The sequence below is a fragment of the Euprymna scolopes genome, chromosome 35 (genome assembly GCF_053919585.1).
Source record: "Euprymna scolopes isolate OS-2025 chromosome 35, ASM5391958v1, whole genome shotgun sequence".
In the NCBI taxonomy this organism is placed as follows: domain Eukaryota; kingdom Metazoa; phylum Mollusca; class Cephalopoda; order Sepiida; family Sepiolidae; genus Euprymna; species Euprymna scolopes.
The window spans coordinates 45,126,505-45,153,360 of NC_136516.1; the positions used below are offsets into that span (position 1 = coordinate 45,126,505).

General features: G+C 31.5%; 1 protein-coding gene across 1 annotated transcript; it reads left to right on the plus strand.

The window, feature by feature from the left end:
- Positions 1-1,467: 1,467 nt before the first annotated feature.
- On the plus strand, positions 1,468-21,594 carry LOC145259848 (uncharacterized). The gene is made up of 4 exons (XM_080117691.1): positions 1,468-1,516; positions 6,762-6,947; positions 12,704-13,600; positions 21,150-21,594. The coding sequence occupies exons 2-4, from the start codon at positions 6,809-6,811 to the stop codon at positions 21,461-21,463; spliced, it is 1,350 nt and encodes a 449-aa protein (XP_079973817.1). The 5' UTR covers positions 1,468-1,516; positions 6,762-6,808; the 3' UTR covers positions 21,464-21,594.
- Positions 21,595-26,856: the final 5,262 nt, after the last annotated feature.

Sequence of the window (26,856 nt, forward strand, 5' to 3'; positions counted from 1 at the left end):
TTAGTACTAAAATAAGTTCCAGTACTTCTAATTCTCATAAGAACCGGATATAGTTAATTCTTTGCCATTTAGAAGTTTTAAACTATTAATAATAGATTTAAATAAAGGATTATTATTAAACCAGTTGTCGGTCATCATATTACAAATACAAAGATTACTTCCTGTCAATGCAGTTTCACAGATTGTATTAATTTAAAAGTTTGATTCTCATTTATACTCGTTCTCAATTGCAATATGCCAAGAAGAACCAACAAATTTTCATATTTTTAAGATGAAATATGATTTTTTGTTATAATTTGTTTGAATAAAAATATCTCTTCCTTCCTTACATAAAATAAAAACACACACAGAGATGTCGGGACTGAATGAGAACGGAGGGGTTGAATTTTTTGCTGATCAAGATCTGATCACGTTCTTTAAACACGAATTGAAAGTCAAAATCAGATGTGATAGCAGAAGATTACATTCTGTGGTTTTCAAAAGAAGATGGATAAAAGTAGCGAGCTCGTGTGTAAGTAGAGAAATCAAGTATGTGTTCCCTGCCTGAGTCTTGTCAGACCCCAGCCCCTGAGGTAAGCCTTTTAGTTTCGTAAGTAGTCAAGTTAATGTCCCCGCTTTTAATAGGAAATCTCCAAGTTGCTCACCCCCCAATTTATTTTTTTTCTTTTTGCTCCTGGCCTCCTCCAAAGTGTATTCACCTTGGAAGCGCATCAGACTCCCTAACTTCCCCACCCCAATTTTTTCTTCTCCCCATCTAGATTTCAGCCCTACTTAGGGATCATCCTGCTTGTTTTCGGTTCCAAACAAGCCAAAAAACAGTGGGTGGTTTATCATTTAGAAAGGCTTGGGAGGCTCTTACTAACACCTGTTCTTACTTTTTTGACCCCCTCCCACCCAACGCTAATGAAATAAACGGTAAATAAACGGTTTTTAATTTATCTATATGTTTATTTAAAAATAAAAAAAAATCGATTTGGAAATCTTAAGTAGGACGACTCATGGAGTGAATGTGGTATTATGGTGGATTATAGAGGATTCTAATTAGGAAAATCATAGACAAATCTTAGGTACAATGACAGGGATGACCATAGATCCCCCTTCCCACACTTTTGAATGGCCTTGTGCCTTATTTGTTTCGATAAATGTAATATTTTTTTATTGAATCAATTTTTTTGTGTCGTATCTGTTCTGATACTACACTTTCTCTTTTCTGCTTTCGGTCAGTGACGAAGATATATTTCTAGACTGAGGCAATTTAAATTTTTGTCCCAATCCAGAGTGTCCCTTTTGGAGGCAGTAAATTTTCTCCTACATTAAAAACCGACCTTGTGTTAAACTTTGCCCTCACGAGGGGGAAAGTAAATAAGAAATTTGAAGCAATTCAAAGAAAGGAAAGTGTTATTCGTTTGGGGCCCCTCCGGTGTTTTACTTGTCTTTTCACCAACGTCTTGAGTCAGATATATTTTCAATAGAGATATTTATATTTTTAATACATTTCACTGAAAAGTAAGAAAAGGTAAGTGAAAATAATTTAAATATATAAAATTATTTATTCATTTGTTTTTTTTTTTTCTTTTGTGAATTGAAATAATTTGAGCATCAAAATTATATCCAATTCCATTCGCACTGCAAAATTAAAAAAAAAAATGTACGAAAATATAAAACTCCGATGTTTGATTTTCAAAGCACCTGTGAATATGTTTTGTTTATATATTTTAATTTAATAAATATTAATTTTTAAAAATTTATTTTTGTTTTAGTTTAAAATATTTCATTGTATTTATTTTCATTTTTATTGCGATCAGAATATGTATAACTCATTTTTTAAAACTATAATGTAAATTAAAATTATTCACGGCATTAAGCAAGTGAAGGAAATTAATATGTTAGTGTTAAGTTAATATAATTATTAAAAGTTTGTGTCCATTTGTGTCTAAAAATATTATAAATTACGAAATTAAATTCACCAGAATGCATTTTTGTTTTCGTATACATGTCGAGCAGGTATCGTGTTGAAATAATTACGTTATTATTTAGAAACCCATTCTTAACACAGGTGAGGGTGTTTTGTAACTATTCTGTGCTTTCATCTAACAATGATGAACAAAAAATACCATAAAACTTGAATTTAACTTGAAAATACTTTTTAAAATAGCACGGTCCCTTCTCTGCATAAGCAGCCGTTTTTTTTTTTTTTTTTCGCAAAAGAGTCAACGATTTCATTTATTGTTTAATAGTTGAACTAAATAAATATGAAAGGAATTTACAAGAATTAAAACTTTTCAATAGAAAATGGTTATATTGAAGAATTTGATCAATTAGTTTTGTCTGATTTTGCGGACGATGTAAGGGATTTTGATACTTCTATATTTACCTGACGTGCCGAAATAATAATGTCATTATTTAGAAATCCGTTTTTAACGTGGGAGGGGTGTGTTGTGTTAACTATTCTATACTTCCACCTAAACAAAAGATACCGTAAAAATTGAATTTAACTTGAAAATCCTATCTTAAAAAAAAAAAAAAAAAAAAAAAGAATAGCACGCTTCGTAAACTGTAGAAGTATCGGAATTTTAGAAAATAAATTAATTTGCAAAATTAAAAACAAATCCGCACAAATTAGACAGCACATTAACAAGGTGGATTAATTAGTCCTTTTATTGTCAGCAAAATCAGGAGTAAACCAAAACCACTACAGTATGTGGAGAAAAAAAACTATTTAGAGGGTAAAGTAGATTACCCGGTGATAGCGTAAGCTCCGAGGGGTTGCAAAGGATGCCCTATGCGACCCCCCCCCCTACTGGGTCGAGTAACAAGTATTGTAGTACGGCGAGCAGCGAGTAACTAAGTTGTGCCAACCGTTCACCAGTAAGTCATTAACAGGTACTACTAGTCAGAGACACAATTCTTTTATAACAGAAGAATTGTGCCTCCCCCCCTACTCCTCCAAGTCTATAAGAGACTCGTCCTCTCAACCACTCAGATTAGAATTCCGCCCTCGAGGCCGGCGCCACCAAGTAAGCAATCTTCTTTTTTTTATTTTTATTTTTATTTTCTCACAAGTATAACAGAAATTTATTTCTGGCTTTAAAATGATTGGTAAATCCTCAGTTCATTAAAATATCAAAAGTTTGGAGAGATATTTACATCGAATAATTTTATGAAAAGAGATGAAAGCAATAGGTGCTTCTACACTGAAAACAATGGTATCTACGTAATTCTCCTATTTTTAAGATGATTATATCCAAAAATTACGAAAATCGATAAGGTAGAAAATTATTTATTGAAGAAAATAAAAACTAGAATTTGATGAAAACGATCGTAAAACACAGGAGAGTTCAAAAGGCAGGTAATTTTCCGTTTCGATTTAAACAAGATGGCAGCAATTTTTCACCTGCTACCACGATTAAAGTTGTTTTTTTTTTAATAATTCAGTAATATTTAGGTAATTCCGACTGCATAATTTGGAAGCTACCATTGTAACTTATTAGAATTGACAAAAAAATCTGTTGAAACCATTGTTTTTCATCTGAAAACTCCATTTATCAACTACAAAATCTCGCCCCAATAGTGTAGAAGTGCCAAACAATATTACTTTAACATAGCTGTTGTATAATAATTTGGTTCAGTAGTATTTTATTAATTTTTTTTTTTTTTTCCGCCTCAATACTCGGCTTTAAAATGACAACAAATGGATGTTGAGCAAAAAAAAAAAAAAAGTGGTAGTAGGAAGGCAGGTTCGAACCCGTACCTCAACGGAGGAAAAGAACGGGAAAAAAACTGACGTCTATGCTGTTATGCCCACCGCCAAACCGGAAGTGATATTTTTAATATTAAGGCTAGACAAAGGAGAAGATGACTTTCAAAAATATCGGCGAAAAAAGCGACCCCCTCCCTGTAAAAAAGTGCCCAGTTTAAGGTGAAGATATTAATGTTTTTAACCAATTTTTCGATATTTGTCGTCTGAAAGGTCCACCTTACAAACGATACTTATCTTGAGAAAATCTGTCGCTTCTGTCCAAAGTGTTGGGCAGACATGCAAACATACATACATACATTGGTAACTAAAAATTTTCGACCAAAACCGATAAAAAAGCATGCCCTATCTCTGAATACCCTTTATGTAAAATTTCAAATGTTTAGACCAGAAATTGTCTGAGTAATTTGGTAGAGACCGCCGTGGTCAAACTTTTTTTTCACTTTGACCCCTATTATGACCTCTTAACATTTATTGTTTGGGGCTCAAATAAAGTTATTAAGTTAGGTCCATGTCCAAGGAAATTATATCTAAAATTTCAAAGGTTTAGACCCAAAATTTTCAGAGGAGTTTGGTAGAGTTCTCAAAGGTCAAATCGTTGAACTTTGATCCCTTAACAATGAGATTTCTGGCCGAAACTGATCACATAGATTTTCCCAAATCTCAGTGCTCTGTATATAAAATTTCGAGTCTGTAGACTAAAAATTGACAAAGTTATTGCATAGGGAAATGTACACACACATACACAGACACGTTCATTTTATAGATATACTTGCAGTTCCGCCTGCCTTTGCTCAGGCCATATGTACTGTTTATAAGGTTATGTGCATATGTATATATTAAAAACTGTGAATATGTAAAGTAATGCCTTTCTGTATAATAGTCTTCCTTAACTACCATTGTGAAAAGACAGACAGACATTTTCACTTTTATAGATAGATAGATAGAATGATAGATGGATTGGATACTATATATAGTAATGATTTAAAAAGTATAAAAAAAAGTTCAATGGAGGGGAAACCCTCTATACTAGGACAATTATTATTTTTGGTCCCAACCAGAGTGCCGCTTTTCCCCCTTTTTTTTTTTTCGGGAAGCTGATTTAACCCCACATTAAAAACGACCTTGTGTCACATTTTGCTTTGGTGGGAAAGCAAATAAATACTAATAGAAAAGAGGGTTTTTGATATGAATATCAATACGTACAAAAGGAAAACGAATTTATAGGAGTATAGATAGATATAGATAGACTGAACGCAATACGTAGTAACGATTAAAAAAGTTTAAAAAAAAAAAAAAACGATTTATTCTTGTCTCTGTCTTCGACGACTGGGCTATGAAGACATTTACGATAAAAGGTTAAAATTAAATCATGAACTAATATCAACTACGTTATGCATTAGTAATGCCAGTGTTCGCCATTCACCTGGCAAATTTCTTTTTGTTTAATTTTCACACTTTTGCACCGATTTTTCCTGCATAAAACCCAAATATATCCAAATTCCTGGATAAAACCCAAATATAAAGTTTCGCATGGATTCAAATACCTTATATATGAAGTTTCCTGTCTGTAGACCAAAACCTCTAGGAGGAGTTTGGTAGGCAAAATTTTTAAAACAAAAATATATACATATACATAAATATATATGGAAACAGCTTTGTGTTTACTATGCACTTTTTACGCGAATATTTTACAAGTATAAATCATGTAGAATATCTACGTGAATATAATTACATGTAATAGTTAACTAAAGATGAGCATCCCATAAGAAAACGGAATAAAATAATAGGGAATTAATTAAAATGGATGTTTAAAAGAATATGCAAATAGGCTAGATCTTTTGCTAGTGAATGCAATTCCACAATTCCACAAGCCATATATAAGAAAGTTGTATTTTCGTTTTAAATAAAAAGAAGAGGGCTTTTAATATGAATATCAATACACACACAAAAATTAGGAATTTATAGGAGTATAGATATATATATATATATATATGTACAGTATTTCAAAATATGTTGTATTTTTGATAAATACTGAGAAAGTCATTAAATTTGACAAACCGCTGGTTTATAGGGATTAAGAAAAAAAATGCTTATTTACTAATGAGTCGCCATTTATCTAGGCCAAAAGCCACCCGAGAATGGTTAAAGCCATTAAAATGAAACTTAATTATGTTAATTAGTTTAATGTACTTGAAAACATAATTGTAATCTGTTCAAAATTTCCTTTAATTTGATATACTACAAGCCATATTTTGTATATTTTGTTAATTTTTTTGAATCGTGTCACAGTGACCATTTTTGGATTTCCCGGTCGCCACATTGGATTTTTCATGATTTGATAATCACAAATGATAATGTCCATCAGAATAATACTTCCTATGATGATAAAGCCTTCCTTACTGTTTTTCTTAGCTGTTTTTATGATGTTTCTATTTAAAGCCGTTAAAATGAAACTGAAATATGCTAATTAGTCCATAAGTTTCCAAAGTGAGATGGTCGTAAATACAGCCAGCTGAACCTTCATGGCATTATGATATGTTCAAAATTTCATCCAAATACCTTAAGATCTGAAGTTTTTTAAAAATGGGTTTGTCTGAAAATTGTGTAGATTTTCTAACATTTTCAATCACAAACTTGTATGTATTTGAATAGGACTGGCTTAAGGCAAAGTATCCAGTTAACCACACATTTTTTGATAATTTGAATGGTCATAATTCCAGTTCTAATGGGTCGATTTAAAAAAAAAAACTAAAGATATTATTTCTGTTTTTTTATGCTCTTTTCAATAATGCTTGATTTGAATTTATTCGATCAAAAGAAAAAAATGGTGTGGTATTGCTAATTAATGAGATGAGTAGATTGACGCAGAGAACCAAAAAGAAAAGATAAAAACACGGCTCTTCTTATGCAACAATTAGACGAAAATTTTACAAGTAGTTTGTTACTATGGTAACTACTTCCTTAATCTGAATGAAATGTCTGTTTCTGTTTTTTTGTATAGAGTTGTTTCACCCAAGAAGCAAGTCGCTGCCTCCAAAGTCATCCAAGATGTCTGCCGACCTGATGGGAATGAAGGAATCCTTCACCTTGATGGTGCAAAAGGTCCAACCGTGGATCCTATCTCATTTCATGATCTGGTTGGATCTTAAAGTGGCTGAATACAAAGTGCTTGGTCACATGATTCTCGGTAAGTAGAAACATCTCCACGGAGATGGTCAACTGATGTGTGGGTTTGTAGATGACGTGAGGTGCTTCTTTATTCGTGTTCTTATGGCGAGATATACCTACATCTCCGCCTAATTTCACTGTGTTGTTTTATTTCATTTTCTTTATTTACTTATTGTCTGTATCAAGATGCTAATGTTGCAGAGCACAAAATTATAGTTCACAATTTACATCTATATCTATATATATAAAAGTGAAAATGTATGTATGTATGTATGCTTTTCCTCGATGTCCACAAAAGGCTTCTTTCAGAGAAGCGCTTGCTCGGTTCACAACTTCTTAAAACTTTTTATATCATCTATAAATTGTAATATCTCAGAGTTACCCACGGAGCTCGCCTGTCTATTTAATTTTATTGACTTTCAAACGTTAATTATTCCACATTTCCCGCATCAGCACGCGTTACATTCGGTTTTCGGTATAAAAAAAAAGCGAAACTCGACTCTAATCACAGGCCGAAAACCAGTTGTCTCAAGAGAGCTAAGTAACGTTTGTTCAATGTCGACTTCGTCATATCAGACTGTAGCTTTCATTTCGCACCTCCTAATAAACAGGGAGCGGGTTTTTAAAAACAAACAAACCGATTTATTCACCTCATTCAAAACTGTCCCGCACAAAATGCTTACTGCTGAATACCTATCGCCGTCACGTCAATCAAAAACGCGCACCTGTTTTTTTTTTTTTTGACTCTTTACTATTTTCCAACTGCGCGTCGTGAAGGCTTCGTTTTTTTTTTTTTCACGGGCACCTGTTTTTTTTTTTTTTTCATATTTTCGGGTTTTTTTCACATACCCCAAAAAACACCCGGGCAACGCCGGGTACCCCTCGCTAGTGCATAATAAAAACAACACATGCTACTTGTTGGATACGGGTAAGTGTTGTTCGGATCTTGTAGCTAGTGTCTTAGCATGTAGCAATGTAGCATTACAAATTGAATTTTTCTTTTTAATTAATTGCTTTCTTTTACCAACTTGAATGAAAAGAGCTTTTTTTAAACAAGGGACTCACTACTTATCAAGACCCGAAGGCCACTCGAGGATAAGGGTTAATGAATGTAAGATGGTAGTGTAGTAATCATTAGGGCTATGACAAAAGCGTATTCTTTTCATTGTTTTGACTCTTGAGTATATATCCAACACAGTTAATCAACCGAGAACCACATCATTCTAGATACATTAATGATCTTCCAAATCACATCCTTACATCATTCGTAGACATTTATGCTGACGACACTACCATTTATGGTAGCACATCTAAGACAGTAAACGACCAAGTTCTCTCCAATTCTCTCTCCTCTGATCTTGAGCATGTAGTACAATGGGGAAAGGAGTGGCTGGTTACTTTTAATGCATCTAAAACCAAGCTTCTCTCTTTACATCATCAACATTCTGATCCCCATCTGGCATCAATTGAAATGAATGGCTCTCGTCTTCAGGAGGCCTCAAGTTTTGACAAGCTTCTAGGCTTGACCATTACTCCTGATCTTAAATGGAACACGTACATCAAATCTGTTGCCAAGGCCGCTGGAAAAATGGTGGGATCTTTCTATCGATCCAGTAGATATCTCACTGCTGATGCAATTCTCTATCTATATAAGAGCCAGGTACGTCCAAGGATGGAATACTGTTGCCACATCTGGGCAGGAGCTGCTAGAAAGGACTTGTCCTGCCTTGATAGAGTTCAAAATAGACTTCGTAGCCTCGTAGGAGATGTCCTTTTCTCTTCCTTGCAACCTCTATCTCATAGAAGAGATGTTGCGAGTTTGTCTCTGATGTATCGCTATTTTCATGGAAAGTGTTCGACTGAGCTTCAATCTATGGTCCCCCCTCGCCAAACTTTCACAAGAAACACTCGTCTAGCTGTAAACACTATCAATAATTCCCCCCACTCTTTATCTGTGCCTAAACCTAAACGTAGATTTCATGAACAAAGCTTTTTTATTAGAACTGCACGCCTGTGGAATTGTCTTCTGTTTTCCTGCTTTCCAGCTGACTACAATATGGTTGTGTTCAAGTCTAATGTAAATAAGTTCTTGATGAGCCGTTCCATATAAGTTATCAAATTTAACAAATTTTCATTACTAATGATTATTATATTGTCCAATTTCTACTGTACACTCTTTAACCCTTATCCTTGAGTGGCCTTTTGGCCTTGATAATGTGTTGATACCTATGAAAAAAAAAAAAAAAAGAAAACGTCCAATGTGAACAAGTTCTAATTGAATCGTCCCCCTAAGTAATCCAAGTTACAAAATTCCCACTGTTTACTATGCTAAAATCACAATGATTAATGTATACCTATTAACCCTTATCCTCGAGTGGTCTCTGGGCCTTGATAAGTGGTGACACCCATGTAAAAAAAAAAAAAAAAAAAAAAAAAAATGGATACACACTCAAGAGTCAAAACAATGAAAAGAATATGCTGTTGTCTTAGCCCTGGTAGTAATCATTAATGGTGTAGATTGGGTAGAATTTAGATTATTTAAGATGACGGTTCAACAAGAATTTGTTTACATTGGACTTGAAGGTTACAATATTGTAATTGACTGGGAAGCAGGCCAGTGGAACAGTGTTCTACTGGTGGGCAGTAAAGACGTTTTGTTCATAGAATCTGCATTTAGATTTAGGAATAGATAGGGGAAATTGTTGATAGTGGTTGTAGCTAGTTGTGTGTTTTGTGAAAGTTTGGCAAGGGAGGACCATAGTTTAGAGCTTATACAAGCACTTGCCATGAAAATAACGATAAAGTAGAGACAGGCTCGGAACGTCTCTTCTATGGGAAAGATGTTGCAGGGAATCACCTACTAGATTTTGAAGCTGGTTTTGAACTCTATCAAGACAAGGTAGGGTGCGCCGAGCAGCTCCTGCCCAGATGTGGCAACAATACTCAATTTTAGGATGTACTTGGTTCTTATACAGATAGTAGACTGCATCGCCAGTGAGAACCTGCTAGAGCAGTAGAATGATCCAACCATTTTTTTTTCAGCGATCTTGGCAATAAATTTGATGTGTGTGTTCCATCTCAGATCAGGAGTGAGGAGCCGTGTAAAAGAATCTTCAAACCGATTAAATTATGCAAATCCCATCAGTTGTTCAAAAGTTATAATAATTTAAAGTGCCAAAATTTGTGTTCTTTCTGTGGACATTTTTCTTTTGCACACGTGTGCGTGTAATAAATAAAATTGCTAAAGATACAAATGATCTTTAAGCAAAGCAAACCTATCCAGATAGTAAAAGCTCTACATAGTTAAGTGGAGCAGTTAACATAAGAAATAAAAGATGAGAATTCAAAGTCAAATAAAACTTTATTACATCATCAGATCAATAAGGAAAAAAAACTTCTCTCGGCCATGGTATTCCGAAGCCACATGCTTCTCATCAGAAGAGGAGAAAAGGCCAGGTTTATATATCTGCAAAAAAAAAGCATAAGAACATTGGCTTAGAAATGAGATAAAGAAAGACTATATGTATATAGCAGTAGAAAGGATGTGTGTGTGTGCATGATGGACTCTCCCGTCGATTTCGACGTATGAGGTTCGGACAACCCATATTTATAAAACTCATTTATGCTTTTGCCTCTGATGACTTTTTAGTCCAGCAAGGGACTTGCAAACAAGGCAACAAATAGAACATGAATGTGGATTTAACGCTGCAGATATTGGTGCGGCTGCTAGTCGTTTTGCTCTTACTCTGTTTTCTTTCAGTTGCCTTAAGCTTTCAGATTGAAACCTCTGGAGACCTTCAAAACACCTTGATCTCCATCCTTTTCGGTCATTCACCTCATCTTCAAGACTCCTGTATGGTATGTTCACTGCAGACAAGTTACTCTTCAACTTGTCCTTATACCTAAGCCAAGGACGTCCGACAATTCTTTTACCACCCTCAAATTGACTGTACATCGCAATTTTTGGAATTCTGTCATCGGGCATCCTCAATACATGACCAGTCTACCGCAATTGCGATTGAATAAGGAATAATTCAATGCCAGATATTTTGCATTTTGTGAATAATTCGGCATTTGATACCTTGTCGCGGAGGCTAAGACCACATATGGAGCGTAGACAGCTTTTGTGGAAAACATCCAGTGTGTGTATATATATATATATATATATATATATATATATATTTAGTAATGTGATTGATAATTTAAAATTTAAATTATAATTAAATTAAAAATCTGTTTCATAAGAAGAAACAACAACAAAATCAATATATATATATATATATATATATATATATATACTCGGGTTTTTTTATATTCAAAAGTAATGGACTAATGAATTCAACGAGGTTGTTAGATAGTGCTCAATAAAAAGAGCTGATAATACTTGTTTATTGTTATATAAACATGCTCACATCCCGCTGCTACAAATAGCCACTTGTTTCAATCAAACAACAGATATCATCAGGCAGCGACTTGACTATTCAAAAGTTCAATGAATAATCATTATTCATTGAACTTTTGAATAGTCAAGTCGCTGCCTGATGATATCTGTTGTTTGATTGAAACAAGTGGTTATTTGTAGCAGCGGGATGTGAGCATGTTTATATAACAATAAACAAGTATATATATATATATATATATATATATATATAATTTTAGTCATTCAATGAATTTAAAAAATTTATGAAGTGAAATGTTTGAGTTTCAGATCAAAGATTTTTATTGTTCTATGTAAGACAAAATATACATTAGAAATATTTTAACTCCTTATCCTATAGGATTTCGATGTCTACCATCTCTTCAGAGAAGAAAATATTAGCAAATAGTTTACACCTTATTTGCTAAAGTCAGTGAGACATGGAAAATAATTATGAAAAATTGAATGAGTAATTAAAAGTTATAGAGTAAGGAAAGTTAAAGAAAAGGATATAAAAATTCACATCCAAATTGAATGGTAAAATCCAAAGTGAATGTCCTTGAAACATTGTGGTAAAATGATCCAAACTGTATTTTGGGTAATCCACATCACAATGTAATGATCCGAATTAGGCATTTTCCTGGAGTAATTTTCCTTTGTAATGGGTTCGGACCCATTATATAACAAAGGAACTGTATGATGTACGTTGTTGCGACAAAACGAAAATATCATATTCCAAAAACTATGTAGATTGATCAAATAGTTTTATTTTTATTTAAAAAAAATCAAATTTTATGAGTAACCAAAGCGCAACTGTTTTGCCCGCCATTTTGAAAACAATCTCAAGAAACAAAGGGCAATAACTCAACAATAATTCAAACATGCAAGATTTATGTTGTAATGCATATGAATTCTGATTAATCACTTAAAAATGATCTTTTTTATAAAACAAAAACTATTTGATCAATTTAGGTGATTTTTGAAATATGATATTTTTGTTTCATCATGAGTACATACATCATAAAGATCTTTCTATATTTTTGTTTTGTAATATAGAGGGAATTCTGAACAAGAACCTGTCCTTTCAGTAATCATTACACTTGATTTAATGCAAGATTTATGCTGTGATGCTTACAAATTCCCATTAATCATTTAAAACTGTTTTTTTTATATAAAAATAAAACTACTTGATCAATTTATGTGATTTTTGGAATATGATATTTTTACTTTGTCATGGATACATCATATAGATTTTTCTTTATTTTTATTTTGTAATATGGGGGAGGGGGAGATTTTGGACAAGAACCGGCTCTTTTAGTAACTATTACACTCTATTTTTCTTTCTTGTATTTCTTTAGATCAATCTGGTCTCCCCACTCTACATTGGCTCTCCGACAATGTCCTCTCGCAGACCAGCAAACCCCCAAATATGCCCTACAAGGAAAATCAGGAAACTTTGGAATTCCATGTTACCGACCAATCCCAGCTGGCGCCGATCACTAAGCAGTTTACAATTTCTTCCCAGGCACAAACCTACCAGAGCCAATCTACTTCAAATGCTGACAGTCTGTTATCAACATCTGTCATGAATTCGGCTACATCTGGAAATGCATCTGTAAATGATTTTGCAACGTCTTCTCACATCATACACAACAACGACAACAGAAATGAAGAAATTGTAACGACATTAATGACGATGGATTCCCAAGAACATCGAAACCAACTCGTCAATGAGATTGACTTACAAACACATAACTTACAAACTGTTGCCTCACGATCAAACTATCAAACTGTTGAACCGATGGCGCCTTCCTCCGAATTCAATAATACCAGCATCGATTTAACCGATGAGCCGGAGATAAAAATCGAGCCACCATCGCCCGACAATCTTGTTATTCTTAACGATCAGATTTCTATGAGTAACAATAACGAATCTTTCCTTAGAGTTAGCCAAGACCAGAATGGTGCCATGACCGGCATCTCTCGTAACCGTCTCTCAAGTTCTGAAGATATTATTCATCTCCCAAAAGGACAGATAACCACGATTCACATGGACGCAAGTGATCCTAATGACACCAACAATATAATGCTTCCCTTACAGACGTCGCACACGCCCACACAATCTGAACAGGAAATTAATAATGCACGAAATATGCATCTCTCGTCAACTTCGGACATGTCTCAGGAATTTAACGACAGAATACTTGTACAGAATGTTTCGTCTTTCAAGTTGCCGAATACAAGTCGACGGAAAGGTGAGCCTCATTATCGTCTTATCTAAGTTTGTGTTTCTGAATTTTTGAGATGCAGATTGATAATTTATAATATACTACTGTTCTCATTGTGAATATTATTTTCACAACGTTTTGGGTGTATCTTGTCGAACTCTTGAATCTGCATAGAATTTCAAACAGAATCCTTTATTTAATCCATAAGGGTAGCATCTCTCGTTTTGTCAGCCATGAATGGGTAGGAGTTCTAGGTAATTCACAATTGCAATTTGAGTGATACCGCACTGAGGATTGAACCTTCAACCTAATGTAATTTACAACTGAATTCGATGCTTGTTAAGAAAGTTGATGGATCAATTTTTTTTTTAATTCTAGCAGTTCAGCCTGGCTTTGCTCGGGCCCTCTTGCCCTACGTGTGAATACACTTTATGTAAGATTTCAAATGTTTAGACCAAAATTTGTCGGAGTAACTTTGTAGAGACTGCAGAAGTCAATTTTTTAACATTGACCCCAATTTTGACCCCTTAACATTTGTTATTTTGGTCTCAAATCAAAATAAAATGTTTTACCCATGTCCAAGTTACCTACATCTAAAATTTCAAGTCTTTAGACCCAAAATTTGCAGAGGAATTTGGTAGAATCTACAAAGGTCAACTCTTTCAACTTTGACAGCCAAATTTTCACTCCAAATCTGATTAAAATGCTGGCCGCATATCTGAATGCCCGTTATGTATAAATTTCAAATGCTTAGACCCAAAATTGGCTGAGTAGTTTGCTAGACACAGCAAAGGTCAAATTTTTTTAACTTTGACTCCTTGGCAGCTTAAATTTTCTACCCAAACTGATTAAAAAGCTTGCCCTATCTCTGAATACCCTTTATCTAAAATTTCAAATGTTTAGACCAGAAATTGGCTGAGTAATTTTGTGGAGATCACAGAGGTCAAATTTTTTTAAACTTTGACCCCAATTTTAATCCCTTAACATTTAATTTTTTGGGCTTAAATCAAATTAAAAAGTTTAATCCATATCCAAGTAACCTACATTTAAAATTTCAAGTGTTTAGACCCAAAATTGGCAGATGAGTTTTCAAAGGTCAAATTTCTGACTGAAAACTCATTAAAAAGATTTTCTCAAATCTCGATACTCCTTATGTCAAATCTCGATTCTCTAGACCGAAAATTGACAGAGTTATTTGGTAGAGAATTGTGTACGCAGACACACACACAAACATTTTCACTTTTATAGATATATAGATGTTGTTTATTTAAGCAAAAATATTACATACTTGTCATGTTGAAAGTAGTAATATATCCCAAAATCACAAAAATTCGAGTAGAAAATTATTTATTGTTAAAAGTAATTTTTACAGAAAATTGAAGGAAATTGCATTTTCCCCAGATGTGAACACCTTGAAGATTGTGAATATAGGGGATGTGAACATATTGAAGATTGCGAATAATGACTGACATACTGTTTCAGACCATAGCGATGGACTTTTTTTTTTAATAAAAACACAAAAGTAGTTGTTCTACTCAATGAAATTTTGTAATTTTTGGATATATTACTATTTTCGACATGACAAGTAAGTACAGTTGTTTTTTACTTAAAATTTCATATTTAAAAAAATCGATTTTTCAACTCTATCTTAACAAGTACCCTGAATTTTATTTTATCCACTATATCATGGCTGACAGAACGGAAGCATGTTACTCGTATGGATTAAATAAAGGTTTCCGTTTAAAATTCCGTACTGATTCCGAAGTTCGATGAAAAGATTACTGAGTTCGACAAGTTACACTTGAAGAAAGTCAGAGGACACATCGACCAAAACATTATGAAAATAATACTCAAGATGAGAACAAAGAATCCAAATAATACAAATAATCTAAGTTTACATGTAAAATAAAAAAACTGCAAACTGGTACTTTTTTTTATAAGATTCTATATACTTAGTGTGATCTGTGTCTCGGCGTTGCTCAGGAAATTTCAGGAAACCAAGAAATTCCTACTTCCACTATTTACTTTTTTGTGATGGGGAGGGTACTTGTTAACTTGACCATATATGACATGAATCTAATTTTATTATTATTGTCAATTGGGGATATGTATCTGTGTACAATATTTTTTATGGCCTTTTTTTTTCTAATTTCAAGATATACATTTGATGAGCAAATAAAATTAATAATTCAAAGCTTTAAAAAAAATGCAACCATAAATAATCGTCATTTTGCGACCGTAGTCGAAATGATCGAGTTCGGTAAACTCCATGAGATTTTTATCACTAAAAGGTAGGAAGGTAGGAAGACTATCCTAACCTACAAAAATTATTGCTAAAAGTAATTTTTACAGAAAATTGGGGGAAATGTGAATACCTTGAAGAGTGTGAATACAGGGGATATACTTATCTCCCTTTTCGCCGCCTTTGGAAGTCCCATCTGGTATTGGCCGGACTCAGCTTGCTTAACTTTGATGATCTGAGGAGAACTAGTGTGTTAATGTGATTGTTCTGTACAATATAATACCCAACATCATATCTCAAACCTGTTAGCATATATTATTGTAATCGAATGTAACCAAAAATTAAATTAGAAGACACGGCCATAACAAATATTGTACAACAATAATAAATTATATTCATGTCGTATATGGTCAAGCAAACAAGTTAGCAAGTATGCCCCTCCCCCCAAAAAAAATAAATAAATAGTGGAAATAGGAGTTTCTTGGTTTCTTCAGTCTTCCCAAGTTATGGATCCTACTAATTAAGTATATAAAATTTTAATTTTTGTTTTTCCGTTTCTTCTCTTCCCTTTTCTCAATTATCTTTTGCCAATAGTTATGTACAGGCCGCAAACTTCCTATTTCACATCTTTCCTACAAATTTCGCATTTTTCAATAAATTTCAAATCTCCATTTTTTTTTTTCTAAAAATCTTGATTGATCCAAATGAAACTGGTCAATCTCTCATTTGATTTTTCTAGCTTCTCGTGTTTAATTGTTTTCCTTTTTGTCTTTTTTTGTCTCTACAACATTTTGTTTTATGATATATGTGTGTGTATATATATATACACTAGCAAAAGTACCCGTCGTTGGCTGGGTTCAAAAACAGCCTACAGAAAATGGACTCTGATTTATGAAATTATGATAGGTTATGAAAAGGAAGGGTTGTAAAGAGATAGCTTCGAATTTGGGGGTATCAAAACCAAAGCAAAATATGATGAAAGTAAAAATAAAATAGATAAACCCCATGATTTATTATACCATAACTGTTCACACTGAAACACTTATCACAATATTCTGTGGATCTATATTAAAAAACCTTTTTAAATTTTGTGACATATTTCCATTCTATGGAGGTCAGGCGCGAACGAACACCCCATAATTTTATCATACCATATTTCTTCAAACTGAAACATAATTATCAAAGTATACTTACGCAGATAGATATGAAAAGTCTTTATTAAAGTTTGTGCCTATTTCCATTCTATGGAGGCCAGGCGTGAACGCAGACCCCACAATTTTATTATACCATCTCTATTTAAGTTAAAACATACTTATCAAAGTATTATTATGTACATCTATATGAAAAACACTTGTAAACGTTTTTTTTTATTTTCAAATTTTTTATTTCCATACTTTGTGGACCAGGCGCGTACGCAGACCCCGCAATTTTAATGAATCATCTTCATGCCAGATCAACCATACCCACTCCTGTGTCTCGATACATCTATCATTGTATGTGATCAGTTTTCTATAATAGTCAACCATATAGTTGTGACCAGACACACACACACAGACGCTCAGCTTTATATTATATATATATATATATTAAATGAAAAATGGAGAAATAAAAGTTATATATAACTTTATTATATCATCAAAACAATAAGGAAATGTTCAGGGAAAATTTTAAAAAAAAAACCTCTTTAGGCCATGGCATGTCAAAACTAAATGCTTCTCATCAGAAGAGGGGAAGGACCAGAATTATACAAAATACAAATAGCGAAAAAAAAAAAACTGAGTTAATGACATTTAAAAATGATATAATAATGAAGGAATAGGATAAAATGGTAAAAAGTCATTAAAATTAGGTACAATATAATAATATATAAGGGTGAATTGGAAGGGTAGTATATATAATATTTAAAAATAAATAGGACACTATGAAATAATCGGGACCATTAAAAGAGAGCCAATGGTAAAAGAATAAAGAAAAAAATAGGGAAGGTAGAAGAGAAAGTGGAAAAGAAAAGGGAGTAAATAGAAACAGTTAATAGAGGATACGTAAATACATATATAAATAGATAAATAATAACAAAACGATCTGAAAGTGAAAAATATACAATTAGAAAAATGTTTCGAATAAGTTAAAAATAAAATAATATAAAATAATATAATATAAAATAATATAAAATAATATGAAATAATATAATATAAAATAAAATAATATAAAATTATATAATATAAAATAAAATAATATAAAATAAAATAATATAAAATAAAATAATATAAAGTAAAATAATATAAAGTAAAATAATATAAAATAATATAATATAAAATAATATAAAATAAAATAATATAATATAATATAAAATAATATAAAATAATATAATATAATATAAAATAAAATAATATGAAATAATATAAAATAAAATAATATAAATAATATAAAATAAAATAATATGAAATAATATAAAATAAAATAATATAAATAATATAAAATAAAATAATATGATATAAAATAATATAATATAAAATAAAATGATATAAAATAAAATAAGATAATATAAAATAAAATAATATAAAATAAAATAATATAAAATTAGATAAGATAATATAATATAAAATAATATAATATAAAATAATATAAAATAAAATGAAATACAATAATATAAAATAAAATTATATAAAATAAAATACAATAATATAAAATAAAATAAACTGATAAAGGTTCCAAGGTGAAGAATATGGTAACTGTTTACAAACAGTTACGACTGTTTACGCCCCCCCCTCTCGCCAGTCTTTCACAAAAAACACCTGTCTAGCTGGAACCACTGTCAATAATTTTCCCCATTCTTTATCTGTGCCTAAATCAAAACGTAGATTCCATGAACAAAGCTTCTTTCTTAGAACTACATGCCTGTGGAACTCTCTTCCGTTTGCCTGTTTCCCACCTGACGACAACTTGGATGTCTTCAAGTCCAACATAAACAAATTCCTGATAAACCACTCCCTTAAGTAAGACACTTTATCAAATCTCCATTACTAATGATTACTAGGATAGTATCCCACTGTACACTCAATAACCCTTATTCCCGAGTTACTTCTGGGCCTTGATAAGTGGTGGCTACCGTGTAAAAAAAAACATTTTTTTAAATCTAACAAGGTAAAAATTTGGGGAGCATCAAGTCTTTATACAATCCTCATAAATCTAGAAAATGTTTGTACAGTTATAGTAAAATCCAAAATCCTTAGAATAATCTTGTTAGTTGATGTGAAATCAGAAAGATTCAGGTAGGAAATTTCGAAAAACAGGAAATTGGAATTAAATTCTGTAAATTAAAAAATTTACGACAAATTTATTATTCAGCTAGGAATACAAAAATTAAGTTTTTTTCCTTAATCCATGGATTTTCAGTAAATGGCTCATCTCATCAGAGGAAATGTTTTTAGCAAGATAATGATTATAGTCCGTCATAAATTTTGATTGATTGAAAAATAAAAAAATAAAAAATTTGATAGATTGAAAAATAAAAAAATAAAAAATTTGATAGATTGAAAAATAAAAAATTTTGATAGATTGAAAACTAAAAATATAAAAAATTTTGATTGATTGAAAATTAATTTTTCAATCAATCAAAATTTTTTATATTATTTTTTTTATATTATTTTAAAAATTTTGATTGATTGAAAAAATAAAAATTTTGATTGATTGAAAAAATAAAAATTTTGATTGATTGAAAAATAAAAATTTTGATTGATTGAAAAAATAAAAATTTTGATTGATTGAAAAATAAAAAATTTTGATTGATTGAAAAATAAAAAATAAAAAATTTGATTGATTGAAAAATAAAAAAATAAAAAATTTTGATTGATTGAAAAATAAAAAAATAAAAAATTTTGATTGATTGAAAAATAAAAAAATAAAAAATTTTGATTGATTGAAAAATAAAAAATTTTGATTGATTGAAAAATAAAAATATAAAAAATTTGATAGATTGAAAAATAAAAAAATAAAAAATTGATTGCTTGAAAAATAAAAAAATAAAAAATTGATTGCTTGAAAAATAAAAAAATAAAAAATTTTGATAGATTGAAAAATAAAAAAATAAAAAATTTGATTGATTGAAAAATAAAAAAATAAAAAATTTTGATAGATTGAAAAATAAAAAAATAAAAAATTTTGATAGATTGAAAAATAAAAAAATAAAAAATTTTGATAGATTGAAAACTAAAAAAATAAAAAATTTTGATTGATTGAAAAATAAAAAAAAAAATTTTGATAGATTGAAAACTAAAAATATAAAAAATTTTGATTGAAAAATAAAAAAATAAAAAATTTTGATTGAAAAAAAAAAAAAAAAAATTTTAATAGATTGAAAAATAAAAAAATAAAAATTTTTGATAGATTGAAAACTATAAAGCTTGCATGAAAAGTCTAAAGGATTGTCTTATAAATATTGATACTAATATTTACATAGACTTTAATTTTGCAGTGTTATACAGTCTGTAATCTGAAAGTATTTTAAAATTTAGTTTGTGTGTGGAAAGTCTTGTGAAAATTTACATATTTGCGTGTTTTTTTTGTCTTTTTTTTCTAACAGGCTCATCTCATCAGAGGAAATGTTTTTAGCAAGATAATGATTATAGTCCGTCATAAATTTTGATTGATTGAAAAATAAAAAGATAAAAAATTTGATAGATTGAAAAATAAAAAAATAAAAAATTTGATTGATTGAAAAATAAAAAAATAAAAAATTTTGATAGACTGAAAACTAAAAATATAAAAAATTTTAATAGATTGAAAAATAGAAAAATAAAAATTTTGATTGATTGAAAATAAAAAATTTTGATTGATAAAAAAATAAAAAATTTTGATTGATTGAAAAATAAAAAAATAAAAAATTTGATTGATTGAAAAATAAAAAAAATAAAAAATTTTGGATTGAAAAATAAAAAATTAAAAAATTTGGATGGATTGAAAAATAAAAAATAAAAAATTTGGATGGATTGAAAAATAAAAAATAAAAAATTTTGATGGATTGAAAAATAAAAAATAAAAAATTTTGGATTGAAAAATAAAAAATAAAAAATTTTGATGGATTGAAAAATAAAAAATTTTGATGGATTGAAAAATAAAAAAATAAAAATTTTTGATAGATTGAAAACTATAAAGCTTGCATGAAAAGTCTAAAGGATTGTCTTATAAATATTGATACTAATATTTACATAGACTTTAATTTTGCAGTGTTATACAGTCTGTAATCTGAAAGTGTTTTAAAATTTAGTTTGTGTGTGGAAAGTCTTGTGAAAATTTACATATTTGCGTGTTTTTTTTGTCTTTTTTTTCTAACAGGCGCCAACTCGAATGGAAACAAAAAATGGTCATCAAACAAAATTTCCAACCGCTCTCTCAACGTATCCGGCAGTAAACTCATGTGTCAGACGTGTGGTACATTTTTCCGCTGCAGGTCATCACTATCGCGTCACAAGTGGCTACACGGGGAGAAACGGCATCGATGCTTCATATGCGAGAAGGCTTTCCACCGTAAAGAACACTTGTATCTTCATTTAGAACGCCATGCCAAGTGTAAGATGTGTCACTTAAAGGGTAATTCTCTGCAGGCAATCGAAGAACATTTCAAACAGTGCCACCCGGATGCAACGTGATAGTCTCGAAGTCGAATCTTTATGTAAAGTTTTTATACAAACACAACATATTCCCCTACCCTATCTCAATGTATATATTTTTAGTTTTTTGGAATATTATCGATTGTTCAGGTTATAAAAAACATATTTTCTTTTTAATAAATTTGTAATTAGGTCAAATTGTTTACATAACATTTTTTTATAGGTGCAAATCACAGAACATTCATTATAGGCCCAAATCAGTTGTCAAACATTTTTTATAGGATCAAACTACAGAACATTTCTCATAGGATCAAATCATGCTTAGAATATTTTATTTTCGTTTTTTGAATTTTTGAGATGAGGATTATTTGTATTATTTGAATAATTCAGATTACTGTTCTCATCTTGAGTGTTATTCGCACAACATTTTGATCGATGTAACCTTCGACCTTCTCCAAGCGTATCTTTTCAAAATATGGAATCATTCTATCAAACTTAGGAATCTGCACACAATTTCAAATAGAACCCTTTATTTAATCCACGGGGGTAGCATGTTCTTGTTTCATCAACCGTGACTAGTTAGAAGTCCTAAATAATTTGCAATTGTATTTTGAGTGTCACTAATACTGAAGATAAAGTACAGGGTGGAACGATAAAATTGTCACCCTAGAAAAGACGACAAGATTCCATTTCCGTTTGATGAAAACTGTTTTTGTTTATTTTGGGTTTTTTTTTTGGGTTTTTTTTTTGCAGATCATCTACTAGTTGGCCAGTTGTGTACAAATCCCAAGAGTGATAGGAGCCTTCTATCATGTCTGAAAGTGGGACAATGTTCAATGAGCGAGATCGGAGATGCACCGCTATACAACTCATGCTCTCTACTAATCCAAGTTATGATAACAGGACCATTGCCAGCACCATCAAAATGCAAATCTGAATGGTTCAACACTTGAAGGCACAGCTCAACGAAGTTTCCGGCCACGGTTATGGTCTTTGGTGTTGTTTCAAGTGAGGGCCACATTATGCCACCTCACATCTTCAAAGTCAGTTTGAAAGACAACACCAAAGTGTACCTGGATGTGCTGAAGAGTGTGGTGATTCCCTGGTGCAATTAAGTGGCTGCTGGCAGACCCTGGGTGTGACAGCAGGGCTTAGCGCCAGCCCACAAGTCCAAAGAGACCCAGGCTTGGCTTCAGAAAGAATGCTACGACTTTGTACCCTTTTCCCACTGGTCTCCCTCATCCCTTGACCTGAACTCGCTCGACTACTTCGTTTGGTCATACGTTGAGAACATCACCAACATGAACTCTTACAACACCAAAGCCAGCCTGATCGCCACCGTCCGGTGAGTATTTACCAAGCTCCTGCCGGCACGTGGAAAAGACATGCTCCTAGTTCCAAACTTGTATCAAGGCGGTGATTGAGGCTGAAGACAACTACATTGAATAGATGTCAGATAATCAAGTTACCTGAATTGATTTTTTCAAGAAAAATTTTAAAGTAAAGTTGTATTGTTTTCTTTAGGGTGAAAAATTTATCGTTCCACCCTGTATTTGGTAAGATTCAGTTGTAAATTACACCCTCCTGGAGGTTGAAGGTTCAATATTTACTGAAGACAATACTCAGAATACAATTACGAATTACTGAGGACTTCTACTCAATCATGGCTGATAGAACAAGAGCATACTATTTCCATGGATTAAATAAAGGGTTCTGTTTGAAATTCTATACAGATTCCTGAGTTTGACAAGATACACCTGAAGGAGGTCACCCTAATCATTGTGCAAATAATACTCAAGATGGAAACAGTAGTTTGAACAATCCAAATAGTACCAATTTCTTGTTCCAAACTATTTATAGTCCATTTCTGATAGGCCTAAACAAATTACAAAACATTTTTTGTAGGCCCAAACCACTTACAGGGTATTTCCCAGAGGCTCAAGTCACTAACAACACATTTCTCATACACCCAAATTACTTATAAGACATTTATCATGGACCCAAATCATATACAGGATATTTCTCATAAGGTTAAACTACTTACAGCATATTGTCCACCGTCATTACACTGAATATTTTTAATTCTTCAGAATATGATTGATTTAGCATCAAAATTTTGAAATAATAATTTTTTTTTTAAGTAGCTTTTACAGAACTGTGTTCATTTAGTATAATGCCTCTATTTTATATGTCAACAAATATTAAACAAAAAAATCCTGTTGATAAATTTTCCAAATTTGGAGCAGGAGATCATTTCAACTTACATAATAATCTTGATAAAAAGTTGGGTTTTTTTTTCCAAAGTTTTTTTTTTCAATCTGAAAATTTTGTGATTACTATATAATATTCCAATGATTAAAAAAATATTAGAGTAGGATGCATTATTGTGCAAATCCATTTTTTTTTTTTCATATAATTATTCATGACTTCAGGATAAGTGGGAAAAAAAGGAACTGGTGTTTAAATTATTCATATTGAGGGAAAAAATTATTGAAAATGTTCATGTTTACTGACATTTTTGGCAGGCCCAAAACATTTACAGTATTTTGTGTAGATCCTCACAAATTAAAGACATTTTTCAGGCCCAAATCGTTTATATAACTACTTACAAAACATTTTGGTGCAAGTCTATAAATGGTCCACAAGTAATCTTTTTTACAATAAAAATCTGGAAAAAAATCTTTATAATGTACGTACTTGTCACTGCATGAAAATGTCATATTCGAAAAATTACGTAAATCGATCAAGTAGTTTTTTTTTATTTAAGAAAATCAAATATTATCGGATGTTTCATCGAAGAAAAAGCCAGACGCCATATTGTTTGAGAGATAACGCCACTAACGACCCCTGGCGGAAATATGGGTCAACAAGGGCAGTACATGCAGACCATCGAATATTTTATCAATGAAGTACTTTTTTTCTTTTTTTTTTTTTAAGAAAAAACAAATTTTACGATTTTTAGGGATAATAAATAAATAAATTGACTTCTTTTAATAAAGAGAATGTGGAAAACACTAGGTTTATTAAAAGAAGTCAATTTATTTATAATTTTTGGAATATGACATTTTCATGCAGTGACAAGTACGTACATTATAAAGATTTTTTCTAGATTTTTATTGTAAAAAAGTTTACTTGTGGCCCATTTATAGACTTGCACCAACATTTCTTACAGGCCCAAAAAACTCGCATAGCATTTCTTATGTGCCCAAATCATTTTTTGTTGACCCAAACTATTTACAAAAGATTTCTTGTTGGCCCATATAACTTTGATAACATTTTTAAAGGCCCAAACAACTTACATGACATTTTTTGAAGGTATAAACAACTTACATAGCATTTCTTATAAACCCAAATAAAATACCTAACATCTATAATATAAATCTCACCTGTCTGTTTAAATGTATGTATGTATGTTCGTTTGTATGTCTCGCAAAAAACTTTCAACAGAGGCGACGGATTTTTTATGAGATCGGTATCGTTTTGAAGCTTGACCCTTCGGGCGACAAATATAAAAAAAATTGGCCAAAAACATTAATTCCTTCACCCACAACTGGGCACTGTTCTACGGGGAGGAGTCGCTTTTTTTGCTGATATTTTCGAAAGTCATCACCTCTTTTTGATTGACTAGCCTTAATTTAAACCTACGTCACTTCCGGTTTGGCAATAGGCGCAACATATCACTTTTTTTTTTTTTTTTTTTTTTCACATTCTTTTCCTCCTTCGTAGTACAGGTTCGAGCCTCCCTGCCTACTACCACTCTTTGTTTTTTTTTTGTTTTTTTCTTTTGCTCAACCTACACCCTTACACACACCTCTACTTTCTTTTCCGCCTTTGCGACACAAGTTCAAGCCTGTCTGCCTACTACAACATTCTTTTTTTGTTTTTGCTCAACACACACCTACAAACACCCAGGCAGTGCCAGGCACCCAGGCTAGTCTTTTATAAGCCCAAACAACTTACATTAGATTAAGATTTCTTGTATGATCAAACAACTTACATTAGATTAAGATTTCTTGTATGATCAAACAACTTACATAACATTTTTTGTACGCCAAGCTACTTATATAACATTTATTGTAGACCCAAATCATTTAAATAACATTTATTTTCATCCTAAATTATTTATATAACATTTTTATAGATTCAAACAACTTTGCACAAGAAATGTTCATTTTCCAAATAATATTCCTCATAGGACCAAACTATTTACAAGGCATTTCTTGTGCATTCATTTTTATAAATATTAAATATTACTTTTGTTTATGTAATTAATGTTTGCCCTTTCACCTACCAAAGAATCCCCAATGCCCTTCCCTCGAATATAGCTTGAATCCTTTTCAGAATGATTCAAACTGCATTTTATAAAATTGTAACTTTTTTGTGATTGTTTTATGTTTTTTTTTCTTTTAATTTATATGTGTAAAATATTTGTGAGTTTCGAAACAAAAAGCTGCATAGTTTTTTTGCAGTTGGCATATATACAACATGGTCACGTTGACACACTGATTCCTATTAGATCGGTCCTGGATATGACCTTAAACTATATCCAATAGTGAGGCTTCAGCTTGTGAGATTTGGGGAGTGTGGAGCCACCCCTTAATTGCCATTGCTCCCAGGTTCACTCTGACCCGGAGTGTTAGTACCTATTAGGGTCCCAACTATCAGTTAACTAGAAACCGACTTGAAAAAAAAACAAACAAATATATTCTATTAAAAAATTTTTCTTTAAAATCACTAGATTCGGCATTAAATAACCTGAAAAGGATTGATATGCCGTAAAACAAAAACAACCAACCCATTAGATCATCAAAGTAAAGTGATGTTGAGCCTGGCCAGTTAACTATATCTGTATCTATTTTGGTTATGCTAGTGAGAGTTTTTGCAAATGATATTGCATCTTCTCACTAGCTCTCACTAGCATAACCAAAATAGAAACAGATATAGTTAACTTAGCGAGACGATCAATAATAAAATATGATAATAAACTTTGGACTAGGAATAACAGGGACCTAAACTTCGACATCACGATGGGATCGGCTGACTCAAGTCAGGCAACTGATGTAGTAGGCCTATACATATTGCAGAAACTAAGTGAAGAGATTCCAGAGCTAAAAGGTGGGCTATATCGTGATGATGCTCTGTTTTACATAAATGGTAGTATAAGAATAGTTAAGAACACCAAAACTAAGATAAAGAAAATATTTAATGATTTAGGGCTAACAATAACCTTCAATGAAAACTACAAAACCGTTAACTTTCTGGACCTTACCCTAGATATAATAAATAAAACATATGAACCTTACCACAAACCTAACCAGGCATTGTACTACATTGATAATAGATCTAATCACCCACCATCCATGAAAGCTGCAATAATACCAAACATATCTAAAAGACTATCTAAAATATCAATTAATGAAGACAAATTTAAC